Source organism: Salvelinus sp. IW2-2015, unplaced genomic scaffold (genome assembly GCF_002910315.2).
Source record: "Salvelinus sp. IW2-2015 unplaced genomic scaffold, ASM291031v2 Un_scaffold534, whole genome shotgun sequence".
Classification (NCBI taxonomy): Eukaryota; Metazoa; Chordata; class Actinopteri; order Salmoniformes; family Salmonidae; genus Salvelinus; species Salvelinus sp. IW2-2015.
The window spans coordinates 150,340-165,081 of NW_019942568.1; the positions used below are offsets into that span (position 1 = coordinate 150,340).

The following is a 14,742-nucleotide window of genomic DNA, read 5'->3' on the forward strand; positions in this document are numbered from 1 at the left end:
GTCTGTGTAGAGTACGGGTTAGGGTTAGAGTCGTGTGTGTCAATGCAATAGAATCCTACTCCAATGCGTTCTGCCTACAACAAAATCTCTTGCATATCTAGTTTTGCATATCTAGTTTTGCATAGTTAATTTTGTTTCGGCATGTTGCATTGACTACGTTACTGACTACAATTTTGGACATGTAACTAGTAACTTTAACGGATTACATTTAGAAAGTAATCTACCCAACCCCTTATATATATATACAGTAGATCTTGTATAAACACAGGGACATGGCTAAAAAAACGGAATCACAACCACAGAACCGCACACCAGTGAAGCCACTCAGCAGAGAAGGTCATACCCTAGGTGGCCATAGGCCTTGTTGTCTACCAGGTTATTAAACAGAGGTGCCTAGTTATTCTTCTGTTGTTGATATCAGGTAACGTGCAACCTAACCCTGGCCCTGATATGTCTCCCAACCCTCTCAGATTTTAAATCTAGATGTGGTTTTGGTATTTTTCATTTAGATGTGGGCAGCCTGTTGTCAAAAATTGATGGGGTTTGGATTTGGGCTATATCAACTGATGTTGATGTAATTGTGTTTTCTGAAACCTGGCTCAGCAAGTCTGTTCTTGATAAGGATATTTGTATAAATGGTTACAATGTGTATCACACTGATTGAGTGGCTATATATGTAAAGACTAAATTCCTTGTAAGTGTGGCTATTTTTTGTAAACAGTTTCTTGCTTTGAATCGTGAGGTTTCAAAGGGTTTCTCTATAACTGCGATTGGCTGTTATAGACCCCTTATGTCTAAACTTCTTTACAGTGAAATTATCTTGATTGGTGATCTCAACTGGTGTTGGTTAAAGCCGGTGTCTGATGATTTTAAAATGTGTTGTAATTCTATGAATCTTACCCAGTTGATTAACTCACCCACCAGCCCAAATCTCAAATGTCCAGAGAAATCGACCCTAAATTYATTTGATATTGACAAATGTTCCACATAAATATTCTGCAGTTGGTGTTTTTTGTAATGATTTAAGTGACCATTGTGCAGATGTTGCTGTTAGAAATTCAAAGGTTCCTAAGACAAACCCATGCTTTATTCGTAAGATACATTTTAAGAGTTTTAATGAGCAGGCTTTCTTTGATGATTTGTTTTATTTTGACTGGAGCAAGATTGAGCTTATTCCTAATGTGGAAACTGCCTGGAAATTCTTTCATGTTGGTTTTTCCAAATAGTAAACAAACATGCCCCATTCCACAGGTTCAGAGTTAAAGGACGGGATAACCCATGGTTTTCTTCTGAGCTGTCTTGTATTATTATAGGCCAATCTCATAGGCCAATCTTATAGGCCAATCTCTAATTATAGGCCAATCTCAAAGCTGTCACCCCTGGCGAAAATACCTGAAACCCTTGTTGTGAACAGCTAAAATAGTTTTATATACTAACTCGATTTTATCAATGTACCAATCGGGCTTCAGGAAGAAGCATAGCACAATTACAGCAGCCATGAAGGTTTTATCACTGAAGCCCTTGACAAAAATCAGCACTGTGTCTGACTTTTTATTGACCTCTCTAAAGCTTTTGATGCAGTTGATCATGCTATACTGAGGCAGAGATTGTCGAGCGAACTGTAGGTCTTTCGGAGCATGCAGCTGCATGGTTTGCTAACAATCTGTCTGATAGAACTCAGTGCACTCAGWTTGATGGGCTCATGTCTGTTAAATTGTCTGTCTGTAATGGTGTGCCCCAGGGCTCTGTACTTGGTCCCCTCTTATTCACTATTTATATAAATAAGTTAGACACTTCTATGCTGATGATACTGTATGTAATGTTGTGGCTCTCACAAAAGCTTTCCAGAACTTGCAAACTGCTTTTTATACTGCTCAACATACCAATTGAAGCTTATCCTCAATCTGACAAAACTAAACTAATGGTGTTTTCTAAAGCAAGAAATAGACCTCTGAACCTTTCACCTATTACTACCTGTCGGGGCAATGAGATGTAGACAGTAACCTCATATAAATATCTTGGAATTTTAATTGATGACGGCCTTTCTTTTAAATTGCATATTCAACAACTTACAAAAAAATTTAAGCTGAAGTTGGGATTTTATTTTAGGAATAATGCCGGTTTTTCTTTTGAAGCCAGAAGGAVGCTAGTATCAGCTACATTTATGCCTTTACTAGACTATGGGGATATTTTATATATGAATTCTTCGTTCAGTGTTTGAGATCAATTGACACCCTTTACCATGGAGCATTGATTTATTTTAAACTGCAAAACCCTTATGCACCACTGCACTTTATATACAAGGGTTGGCTGGCCTTCTCTAGTCAATCGTAGGCTCAGTCACTGGTATACTTTTATTTACAAAGCCATTTTGGGTTTACTACCATTTAATTTGGGAATTTTTATTGTTCAGAAATGTGGTGGGTACTCTCTTCGTTCCAAATACATTATCCTGCTAACTGTTCCAAATGTCCGAACTGAATTTGGTAAAAGGGCTTTTATGTACGCTGCGCCATCGGCTTGGAGCGCCTTATAAAATACTTTTAAACTGGAAGAACTTGTCCCGATTGGTGTTTTAAATCATTGATGAAGTATTTTGAGGCTGATTCTCTGACTTGTCAATGTTTTTAATTAGCTGTTTTATGATTTTGTTATACTCTTGTGAATTCTATGTTTTTTTACTAGATTACCTGTAGTTTTTCATGTTGTCTGTCTGTAATTGTGCAATGACTTGGTGTTGCCAATCTTGGCCAGGACACTCTTGAAAAATAGATTTCAAATCTCAATGAGTCCTTCCTGGTTAAATAAAGGTCAAACAAAATCAATAAATGTTTACTTCTGACCAGTTACAGCAAGAGATTCAAGACACCATGAACATCAAAATGGCATTTCTGTACCACACATTTGCAAATGTAGGCAATAGAATCCAGGATGAGGCTAGTATCGGTTGTGATATATTTATGCTTACTGTTTAGAAAAAAAATTCTTCATAGTGGACTCACCTCTGTAGTAGTACAGGCACATATCTGACAGCACAAACCACCTCTTCTTCCATAGCTTCATCCCCGTGCTGTCCTGAAACATAACGGAGGAACACAGAAACAGTCAGACCAAATTATGTCTCCTCAGCTCACCTTACAACTAGTCAAAGACTTGATAACGTAGCAGTTGAATAGATGTAATGGCTTTGGAACCCCAAGGAGAGGTTTGGGAAACTATCCCACCTTCTGTAGACAATAAATGTATTGATTCTGGTCATTTAACCCAACGAGTACAAAAAGAGAATAACTTAATTGTTACGATGTATTTCTGCTGAGTCACTCGTTCTAAGAGCTAGAAACAAGGATCATCAGACAATCTTCTGGTGTTCTGTTCAGACGTAGAATGTGGTTACTGGTTCTAAATAAAGAAGATCAAAAAAAGTCAGTTGTATACTCCAGATGTGATTAAAAAAAGTAAACAACCTTCCCCTAAGACAGGGTCATTGTTCTGTATTAAAATAAAGGTTCACACACACATAGTTCTGAGTTCTTTGTTGGATTTAGGTCCACCTCTACGCAGACGACACCATTCTGTATACATCTGGCCCTTCTTTGGACACTGTGTTAACTAACCTCCAAACGAGCTTCAATGCCATACAACACTCCTTTCGTGGCCTCCAACTGCTCTTAAACGCTAGCGAAACCAAATGCATGCTTTTCAACCGTTCGCTGCCCGCGCCCGACTAGCATCACTACTACTGGACAACTACAAATACTTAGGTGTCTGGCTAGACTGTAAACTCTCCTGCCAGACTCATATCAAACATCTCCAATCCAAAATCAAATCGAGAATCGGCTTTCTATATCGCAACAAAGCCTCCTTCACTCATGCCGTCAAACTTACCCTAGTAAAACTGACTATCCTTCCGATCCTCGACTTTGGCGATGTCATCTACAAAATAGCTTCCAATACTCTACTCAGCAAATTGGATGCAGTCTATCACAGTGCCATCCGTTTTGTTACCAAAGCGCCTTATACCACCCACCACTGCGACCTGTATGCTCTAATCGGCTGGCCCTCGCTACATATTCGTCGCCAGACCCACTGGCTCCAGGTCATCTACAAGTCTATGCTAGGTAAAGCTCCGCCTCATCTCAGCTCACTGGTCACGATAACAACACCCACCCGTAGCACTCGCTCCAGTATATCTCACTGGTCATCCCCAAAGCCAACACCCCCTTTGGCCGCCTTTCCTTCCAGTTCTCTGCTGCCAGTGACTGTAACGAATTGCAAAAATCGCTGAAGCCTTACATTTCCCTCACTAACTTTAAACATCAGCTATCTGAGCAGCTAACCGATCGCTGCAGCTGTATATAGTCCATCTGTAAATAGCCCACCCAATCTACCTACCTCATCCCCATATTGTTATTATTTACTTTGCTGCTCTTTTGCACACCAGTATCACTACTTGCACATCATCATCTGCCCATCTATCACTCCAGTGTTAATCTGCTAAATTGTAATTACTTTGCTACTTGTCACGACTTCGACCGAAGGTGGCCCCTCTCCCTGTTCGGGCGGTGCTCGGCAGTCGTCGTCACCGGTCTACTAGCTGCACCGATCCCTTTTTCCTTTCTGTTGGTTTTGTCTTGATTGTTTTCACCTGTTGCTCATTTTGGTTCATTATTTTGTCTATTTAAACTTCTAGTGCTCGCTTGCTATTGTGTGGGCTTATCCTTACTGTCAGTGGTGCTGTTGTCTTTTTCGCCTGCGTATTGTGTTGTATGTTCTTTCCTGTTTTGGAGACATACGTGTTCTATGGTCATTGCCTGTTTGTTTGGCTAGACCACGCGCAATAAACGCATTTCTTTGGAAGTTTGCTCTCTGCGCCTGACTCTACACCCACCACTCCTAGAAATACGTGACACTACTATGGCCTATTTGTTGCCTTACCTCCTCATGCCATTTGCACACACTGTATATAGACTTTCTTTTTTTTCTATTGTGTTATTGACTGTAGGTTGTTTATTCCATGTAACTCTGTGTTGTTGTTTGTGTTGCACTGCTTTGCTTTATATTGGCCAGGTCACAGTTGTAAATGAGAACTTGTTCTCAACTAGCCTACCTGGTTAAATAAAGGTGAAATAAAAAAAWWAAAAAAATGTGAATAATAAAGCCTCTCCACTGCAGTCCTTCTCCGGTATCACTGGATGCTGTGTTCAAAGGGTTTTTCAGGCTACTGTTTGTAACAGGAGGGGGTGAGGTAAGGGGTTGAAAGAGAGGGCAACAACTGCCTCGGTTCGGTTCTCTTTATTGGAAAACTAAGTGATGTTCTCCTTCTTGTTTAAACTCTAAACTCCTTAAAATAATCTAGGATTCCAGAACTACAATCTAGGACTCGATTCTGTAACCAGCACGGACCCAGAGTGATTTTAACTCACTCTCATTACCATTTAGTGGAAAATCCTCAGGCCACCAATGTTTATCCATCTGTAAACTTGCCTGGCATGTGGTTGGCTGGTTCTGGTGGCATTACACTACAATACATAGACATATGCTCCCAGTACATTTGCAGATCAGACATTTACAAACATTCCCGGGTGGTATATGCATTTGAACATGTGGCATTTTTTTTCTATGGCAGTATTGAGATGTATTGAAATATCTTTGTTCCAATAACAGAATCCACCACCAACCTGGCTCCCTTATGATTCTATTCCTGAATGTCATGACTGTGCTTTGCGTTCATGAATGAGGTACCATTCCATTCTCAAACCGTCATGTTTGTCAAATAGATCACACACGGCTAGTAATAGAGCTTGGGCTGGGCGGGAAGAGAATAATTAGGGATGTGTCTCAAATGGCTCCCTATTCCCTACATAGTGCACTACTTTAGACCAGAGCCCTATGGGCCCGGGCTCTGGTCAAAAGTATTACACTATGTAGGGAATAGGGTACCATTTGGAACACATGTTAGGCCTTCACAATGAATCAGTGTGACATTATGTGGTGCTCAGCCTGACTCAATTGAAGTAGTGCTGCAGCCCTTTTCAGCAGAGAACAGAACTTCAATAGATTGCACATTTGAATGAATGGAACCAGAAGAGAAGTGTAAATCCACATCTCTCCCTCTGAACTTGAACTACTACGATCACCCTGAATGAAGTCCCCTCGAAGAAAAAACATTAACAAACTTGCACACTCACACTTGCATGTGCATGCCCACACACCATCAGCTCAAATGGGGACCCCTTCCAAACATCTGCTGCCAGCTGTATGGAGTAAAAGCCCTGGGTCTTGGGTCAACTGTGCACCGTCGTAATCACAACTAAATGAGGAGGACTTACTTTGTGCAAGAGTGTAAAAGAATAAGAAGGACCCCTCTGGCTACCCGTCTCCCTTAGGCTCACCACTCTTCAACCTGGGGCTGCTATTCACAAATAGTCTCATCTCAGAGGAGTGCTGATCTACGATCAGTTATGCTTTTTGATCAATAATGAACACGATGAAATGTGCAGGGTGAACCTCATTCTAGATCAGCACTCCTACGCTTTATGAGTACAGGCCTTGGTGTATGTAACCATGGAACTGTGATTAAGGAAACTGCTATTTAAATATTGCTTTGCATTGCTTGACTGGCACACACACACACACTCTCTTTGACTGGCAGAGCAGAGCAGAAAGGCTAGAGGCTGTACAAGATCCTGTAAGACAATGGAAAGATTCCATTGTGCTGCCCATCTTTAGACTGTTGATCAAACTCTGACAGCACAGGGAGGGAACGTAAGCCCCTCTACATTATTCATAGAAGAGGAGGGAATGGCACAATAGGAGAGAACTTGAAAATAGTGTATATTTTGTGCTGTAGAGTGAAGATTTGAGGTACACTACATGACCAAAAGTACGTGGACACCTGCTCGACGAACATCTCATTCCAAAATCATGGGAATTAATATGGAGTTGGTCTCCCCTTTGCTGCTATAACAGCCTCCACCCTTCTGGGAAGGCTTTCCAAAAGATGTTGGAACATTGCTGCGGGGACTTGTTTCCATTCAACCACAAGAGCATTAGTGAGATCGGCCACTGATGTTGTGCGATTAGGCCTAGCTCGCAGTCAGCGTTCCAATTCACACCAAAGATGTTCGATGGGGTGGAGGTCAGGGTTCTGTGCAGGCCAGTCAAGTTCTTCCATACCGATCTCGACAAACCATTTCTGTATGGACCTCGCTTTGTGCATGGGGGCATTGTCATGCTGAAACTGTAAAGGGCCTTCCCGAAACTGTTGCCACAAAGTTGGAAGTACAGAATCGTCTAGAATGTCATTGTATGCTGTAGCATTAAGATTTCCCTTCATAGGTCCTCCCGAGTGGAGCAGCGGTCTAAGGCACTGCACTGCTTGAGGCGTCACTACAGATCTGGGTTCGATGCTGGGCTGTGTTGCAGCCAGCCAAGACCGGGAGACACATGACGAGACACACAATTGGCCCAGCGGTTAGAGGAGGTTTTGGCCGGCCGGTATGTCCTTGTCCCATCGCGCTCTAGCGACTCCTGTGGTGGACCGGGAGCATGCACGTTGACACGGTCGCCAGTTGTACGGTGTTTCCTCCAACACGTTAGTGTGGCTGGCTTCCGGGTTAAGCGAGCAGTGTGTAAAGAAGCGGTGCGGCTTGGCAGGGTCGTGTTTTGGAGGACGCATGGGTCTCGACCTTCGCCTCTCACGAGTCCGTACGGGAATTTCAGCGATGGGACAAGACTAACTACCAATTGGATATCACGAAACTACGGAGAAAATGGGGTAAAAAACAAAAACCGTCCACAGACCATTATTCCTCCTCCACCAAACTTTACAGTTGGCACTGCTTTGGGGCAGGTAGCGTTCACCTGGAATCCGCTAAACCCAGATTCATCCGTTGGACTGCGGACGATCACTCCAGAAAATGCGTTTCCACTGCTCCAGAGTCTTATGGCAGCGAGCTTTACACCACTCCAGCCGACACTTGGAATTGGGCATGGTGATCTTAGGCTTGTGTGCGGTTGCTGGGCCATAGAAACCCATTGCTTCCAGAGGCAGTTTGGAACATGGTAGTGAGTGTTGCAACCGAGGACAGAAGATTTTTACACCCTACGCACTTCAGCACTCGGCGGTTCCGTTCTGTGGGCTTGTGTGGCCTATCACTTCGCGGCTAAGCCATTGTTGCTCCTAGACATTTTCACTTCACAATAACAGCACTTACAGTTGACCGGGGCAGCTCTAACAGGGCAGAAATTTTACGAACTGACTTGTTGGAAAGGTGGCATCCTATGATGGTGCAACATTGAAAGTCACTGAGCTCTTCAGTTAGGCCATTCTACTGCCAATGTTTGTTTGTGGAGATTGCATGGTTGTGTGCTCGATTTTATACACCTGCCAGGAATAGGTGTGGCTGAAATAGCCGAATCCACTAATTTGAAAACGTGTCCACATACTTTTGTGTAAATATAGTGTAGGTTGAGGTCAGTTATACCAGCTTTCCCAATAATCAAAAACAACAATTACGTAATTTCAAAAAGTACATGTCAAGACTCTGAGTGTTTCTCAATATGCATACTACCGTGCTCCACACTCTCATGCTCCGAGTGCATTCTCCGACGACGTTCTCCTGAGCATGTTCTTGTGAGGACGAGAGTGTGAAGAATGCATAAAGCATTAGAGAAGCACTTGCACTACTGTATTACCTTACACTTCACCTCCCTATTCACTTATCCTTCTTCCAGCCAGGACAATGGCAACAATAGACAAAACAAGATATACACAAAGCAAAAGTTTTACTTCATAATTATCAGCTAAATATGTGAATCGTAATAATCTAGCTAGCCAGCTAGTTAAACAGGAAAAAATGACCAGATTATGCAAGATAGATTCTTCGTGGCTATCAGGCTAGCTAACAGTAGTAGCTAGCCAGTTAGCCCTATTGACTTATTATGGGCTTGTGATCTAAGGTAAACATGCTAAAATTAGCACAGCATATATTTATTAACGTATCAAGATAAAATATTGTAGTCAGGCAACATATGAGATGTGAATAGGCAACATTTAATTCCAAAGTCGGAATGTATTTTRTCTCGCTTCAGCTCAAATAATGGCCGCCATTGATTTCAAGAAAAAAAAATGTATGCCTTGCATGCTCCGTTTCGCATACTTTGATTTGGACTCATACTCAGATCCTCCCGTTCTCCAATTTGCATGATCGGAGCATGGTAGTATGCATTTTGAGAAACACCCTTTGTCTCCCTGACTCATAGATTGATTCACTGTAGTGACTACTGTATACTGCTATACAAAGCCATCAACACACACACTCACCTGTTTGTAAAGCCAGTTACTCTTGATTTCCGCCGCATTGGGGTTCCTTCTTATCGAGTTAGATCTCTTCCCAAAGTTGTGAATTTTTTTTGAGGATCTTGAGGGCTGAAAATGAGTAAATTATACACTCACATTGATGTTAAGTTACTCTAGAATCTAGATCATTATAGTTTGTCCCTTCATGTGTGTGTTTGTGTGAGTGTGCGTGAGCATGCTTGTGTGTGAGTAATCAATATAACTCACTCTTGCTACGGGGCTACTGGGGTGAGTAGCGTAGTCTGAGCCGCCTGTGTAGTTGGAGGCCTCACTACTCATGGTGCTCATTGGGCACTCCTTCTCATTCGCTGGGGCTGGACCTACACAACAGGAAATAAAAGTGGTAGGAAATTATCACAGATGAGCTCACATAATTCCGTATTCTACATATTAGAGGCATGTTTGATCTACATGAGATACTTCTGAGCAAAACTTTCTCGAAGCCTCTCAGAGTCACTCATTCTTGGCCTACATCACTGCTGCATAAACTGTTGGAGCTCAATTTGTCAGCCAGACTTCTACAGCCCATTTAAAGTTGTTAGAGAGACAAGACAGGGAAATGTATGTGCAGTGACATGGACAGAGTAATTGGCTTGATTCAGAGGGGCCATGTTGAGCTTATTATAGCTGAGGGCTGAGGCTTTCAACTGCTGTTGACTGACTCCCTGAGCAGTGTAGATGTGTTAAGTGAGGTCAATTTGACTGATAAAAAAGTGCGTCTTGCTGAAAGGCTGGAAAGTTTTAAAAGTAAAGTTTAAAGAAAAAAAGGTTAAACGTCCATTTTAATATATACCCTTAGGGTTGATGGGACTCCTTGCAGTGAAATAACAGCAAGTGTTTTGTCCCATAGAGATGTTCTGTCTTAGCCTACAATCTGTAGCTATGGTACAATGTTGTGGTCTACAAGGAATGACACTATAAAAAGAGAATTGAACAAAAATACTGCAGTAAAAAAACAACAATGAATCTCTTGGATATATTGGGTTTCAGGTCAGTGAACAAGGACAGTCAGAAACCCTGGTTACAGCTGCACTGTGGGGCAGTCAACAACACCTCCTCATTCTAACTCAATTCAGCCATACAGTAGCCTAACCCATACCCGCACATATACTACCACCCAATACATCCACTCCTCTCTCCCTCAACTCATCCACCCTTTGTTCCCTCCCTCAATCCACCAATACATCCCTCCGTTTATCCATTAATGACCCTTCAGTGACCCTTTAATATCAAACTCAGATTTGAGTAGTAAGTCTGCATGCTTTTTCTCAACAGAACAGGTGTAGATAGGACAACAGGTAGGTTGGTAAACACAGAGGAGAGGGGTGAGCAACAGGAGGTTTACACCAACATACAATACTGGGAGGGTCATACTGCAGTAGCCTAGCCCCAGATCTACTTGTGCTGATACTGCCCTCCCAAGAAAAAAGGCAGTAACTGCTCATAGCGTGGAACTGAGAAAAATGTCTTGAAAGTTTTTTAATTGTCCAGCCAAATTAATTCTAGGGAGATCATTGGAGATGTAGTGTTCTGTTGCATTACTATGAGTAAATGTTTTATTCATGTTGACCCTGACATCTGACATGACCTTTGACCCTTAAAAATGGCAGTTCCTGCCTTCTTCCTTGCCATGATATGTTTCTACATTGCAGGGTAATACCAAAGCAAAGAGCAGTATATGCCATTTTAATTTGTTAGTTTACTATACTTCTCATTTATGCTATTAATAAAATAGCAGTGTAATTACTGACAGTGTAACAAAGTTGAAACGGCATCCTTTGTGTGTCTTCCACTAAGATACCGGTTGCATTAACAGTTGAAGTCAGAAATGTACGTACGCCTTAGCGAAATACATTTAAACTAAGTTTTTCACAATTCCTGACATTTAATCCTAGTAAGAATTCCCGGTCTTAGGCAATGCTACCAAATACTAATTGAGTGTATGTAAACTTCTGACCAACGGGGTATGTGATGACAGAAATAAAAGCTGAAAAATATATTTCTCTACTATTATTCAGACATTTCACATTCATAAAATAAAAAGTTTACCACTTTATTTTATGAATGTGAAATGTCAGAATAATAGTAGAGATAATGATATATTTCAGCTTTTTTTTATCACATACCCCGTGGGTCAGAAGTTTACATACACTCAATTAGTATTTGGTAGCATTGCCTTTAAATTGCTTAACTTGGGTCAAACGTTTTGGGTAGCCTTCCACAAGCATCCTCCAATAAGTTGGGTGAATTTTGGCCCATTCCTCCTGACAGAGCTGGTGTAACTAAGTCAGGTTGTAGGCCTCCTTGCTCGCACATGCTTTTTCATGTTTCATGTGCTAGCAAGGAGTTCTGCCCACAAATTTTATATAGTGTTAAGGTCAGAGCTTTGTGATGGCCACTCCAATACCTTGACTTTGTTGTCCTTAAGCCATTTTGCCACAACTTTGGAAGTATGCTTGGGGTCATTGTCCATTTGGAAGCCATTTGCGACCAAGCTTTAACTTCCTGACTGATGTCTTGAGATGTTGCTTCAATATATCCACATAATTTTCCTGCCTCATGATGCCATCTATTTTGTGAAGTGCACCAGTCCCTCCTGCAGCAAAGCACCCCCACAACATGATGCTGCCACCCCCGTGCTTCACGGTTGGGATGGTGTTCTTCGGCTTGCAAGCCTCCCCCTTTTTTCTCCAAACATAAAGATGGTTATTATGGCCAAACATTTCTATTTTTGTTTCATCAAACCCGAGGACATTTCTTCAAAAAGTACGATCTTGGTCCCCATGTGCAGTTGCAAACCGTAGTCTGGCTTTTTTATGGCGGTTTTGAAGCAGTGGCTTCTTCCTTGCTGAGTGGCCTTTCAGGTTACGTCAATATAGGACTAATTTTACTGTGGATATAGATACTTTTGTACCTGTTTCCTCCAGCATCTTCACAAGGTCCTTTGCTGTTGTTCTGAGATTGATTTGCGCTTTTCACACCAAAGTACGTTCATCTCAAGGAGACAGAATGCGTCTCCTTCTTGAGCGGCTGCGTGGTCCCATGGTGTTTACACTTGCGTACTATTGTTTGTACAGATGAACGTGGTACCTTCAGGCGTTTGGAAATTGCTCCTAAGGATGAACCAGACAATTGTCACGATCGTCTTGATAAGAGAGAGAGGACCAAAACGCAGCGTGTGAAAAATAAGACATCTTCTTTTTATTATAAGAAGGAAAACAAAACAAAACAACAAACAGACGAACGTGAAGCTATGAAAGAACTAGTGCACACATGCAACATAGAACATAGACAATTACCCACAAACACCTAAAGCCTATGGCTGCCTTAAATATGGCTCCCAATCAGAGACAACAATAAACAGCTGTCTCTGATTGAGAACCAAATCAGGCAACCATAGACTTTCCTAAACACCTACARTGAACACAACCCCATACATACTAAAAACRCCTTAAACAATACACACACCCTAAACTAGACAAAACACACAAAGACAACCCACCCCAACTCACGCCCTGACCAACTAAATAAATAAAAGAAAAAGGAACAATAGGTCAGGAACGTGACAACAGAGCAACAGTTACTGTTGTCCATTTAATTAGACAACGTGACAGTTACTGTGTCGTTGGCCAGTTATGTGCTCATTATTTAGTCCATACATACAATGACAGTTACTGTTGTCCATTGAGACTTAACTGTGATTTTACAACGTGACAGTTACTGTTTTGTCCATTTAATTAGACAACATGAAGAGTTGCTCCGTTTGTCCATTTAATTAGACAACGTGACAGTTACTGTTGTCCATTTATTAGACAACATGACAGTTACTGTTGTCCATTTAATTAGACAACGTGACAGTTACTGTTGTCCATTTAATTGGACAACGTGACAGTTACTGTTGTCCATTTAATTAGACAACGTGACAGTTTGTTGTCCATTTAATTAGACAACGTGACAGTTACTGTTGTCCATTTAATTGGACAACGTGACAGTTACTGTTGTCCATTTTTCATTTAATTAGACAACGTGACAGTTACTGTTGTCCATTTAATTAGACAACGTGACAGTTACTGTTGTCCATTTAATTAGACAACGTGACAGTTCTGTTGTCCATTTAGAATTAGCACAACGTGCAGTTACTGTCGTCCATGTTAATTAGACAACGTGACAGTTACTCGGTTGTCCATTTAATTAGACAACGTGACAGTTACTGTCTGCCATTTTAATTAGACAACGTGACAGTTACTGTTGTCCCACTTTAATTAGACACGTGACAGTTGACTAGAGTTTTGTCCATTTAGTTAGACGACGTGCACAGTTACTGTGTCATATGTCCATTTAATATAGGACAACGTGACAGTTACTGTTCGTCCATTTAATTAGACAACGTGACAGTTTACTGTCTGTCCATTTAATTAACAACGTGACAGTTACTGGGTACCGTGCTCATTAATAGTTTTGTCCATTAATTAAGACAACGTGACAGTTACTTGTCGTCCATTTAATTAGAACCAACGTGACAGTTACTGTGTCCATTAATTAGCAACTTACAGTTCTGTGTCCATTTAATTAGACAACGTGACAGTTACTGTCGTCTCAATAACTGTTGTCCCATTAATTAGACAACGTGACAGTTACTGTTGTCCATTTAATTAGACACTGAAGTTATGTCGTCCATTTAATTAGACAACGTGACAGTTACTGTTTGTCCATTTAATTAGAACAACGTGACAGTTACTGTGTCCACTTTAATTAGACAACGTGACAGTTTACTGTTCGTCGCGTTTGTAATTTTATGACAACGTGACAGTTACTGTTGTCCATTTAATTAGACACGTGACAGTTACTGTTGTCCATTTAATTAGAGCGTGACGTGACAGTTACTGTGGTCCCATTTAATTAGACAACGTGACAGTTACTGTGTCATTAATAGACAAGTGACAGTTATGTCGTCCATATTTGTCTTTTAATTAGACAACGTGACAGTTACTGTGTCCATGTTAATTAACAACGTGACAGTTACTGTGTCCACTTAATTAGAACGTGACAGTTAACTGTTGTCCATTTAATTAGACAACGTGACAGTTACTGTTGCTGTGCCATTTAATTAGACAATGTGACAGTTACTGTCGTCCATTTATTAGACAACTTTTGTGACAGTTACTGTTGTCCATTTAATTAGACAACTGACAGTTACTGTCGTCCATTTAATTAGACAACGTGACAGTTACTGTTGTCCATGTAGTAGCGCGAGAGTGGATAGAGGCAATGACAGAGGGAGTAGAGGGAGGAGAGGTAGGGCAGAGAGTGGTAAAAAAAATCAAAATGATCCACAAGGACTATATAAAACATGAACGCATGAGAACGGCATGCAAACGAGA

General features: G+C 41.3%; 1 protein-coding gene across 8 annotated transcripts in view; it reads right to left on the reverse strand.

Moving 5' to 3' along the window:
- The window catches only part of LOC112068459 (pleckstrin homology domain-containing family A member 5), a 131,562-nt gene that overhangs the window by 71,006 nt on the left and 45,814 nt on the right, over positions 1-14,742 (reverse strand). For all 8 annotated transcript variants that reach the window (XM_070438162.1, XM_024135624.2, XM_024135626.2 and 5 more), the window contains exons 2-4: positions 9,569-9,681; positions 9,326-9,430; positions 3,003-3,075 (exon numbers count right to left, since the gene is read on the reverse strand). In XM_070438162.1, the coding sequence (XP_070294263.1) occupies positions 3,003-3,075; positions 9,326-9,430; positions 9,569-9,649 (259 nt within the window). In that variant the 5' untranslated portion in view covers positions 9,650-9,681. The remainder of the gene's footprint in view (positions 1-3,002; positions 3,076-9,325; positions 9,431-9,568; positions 9,682-14,742) is intronic.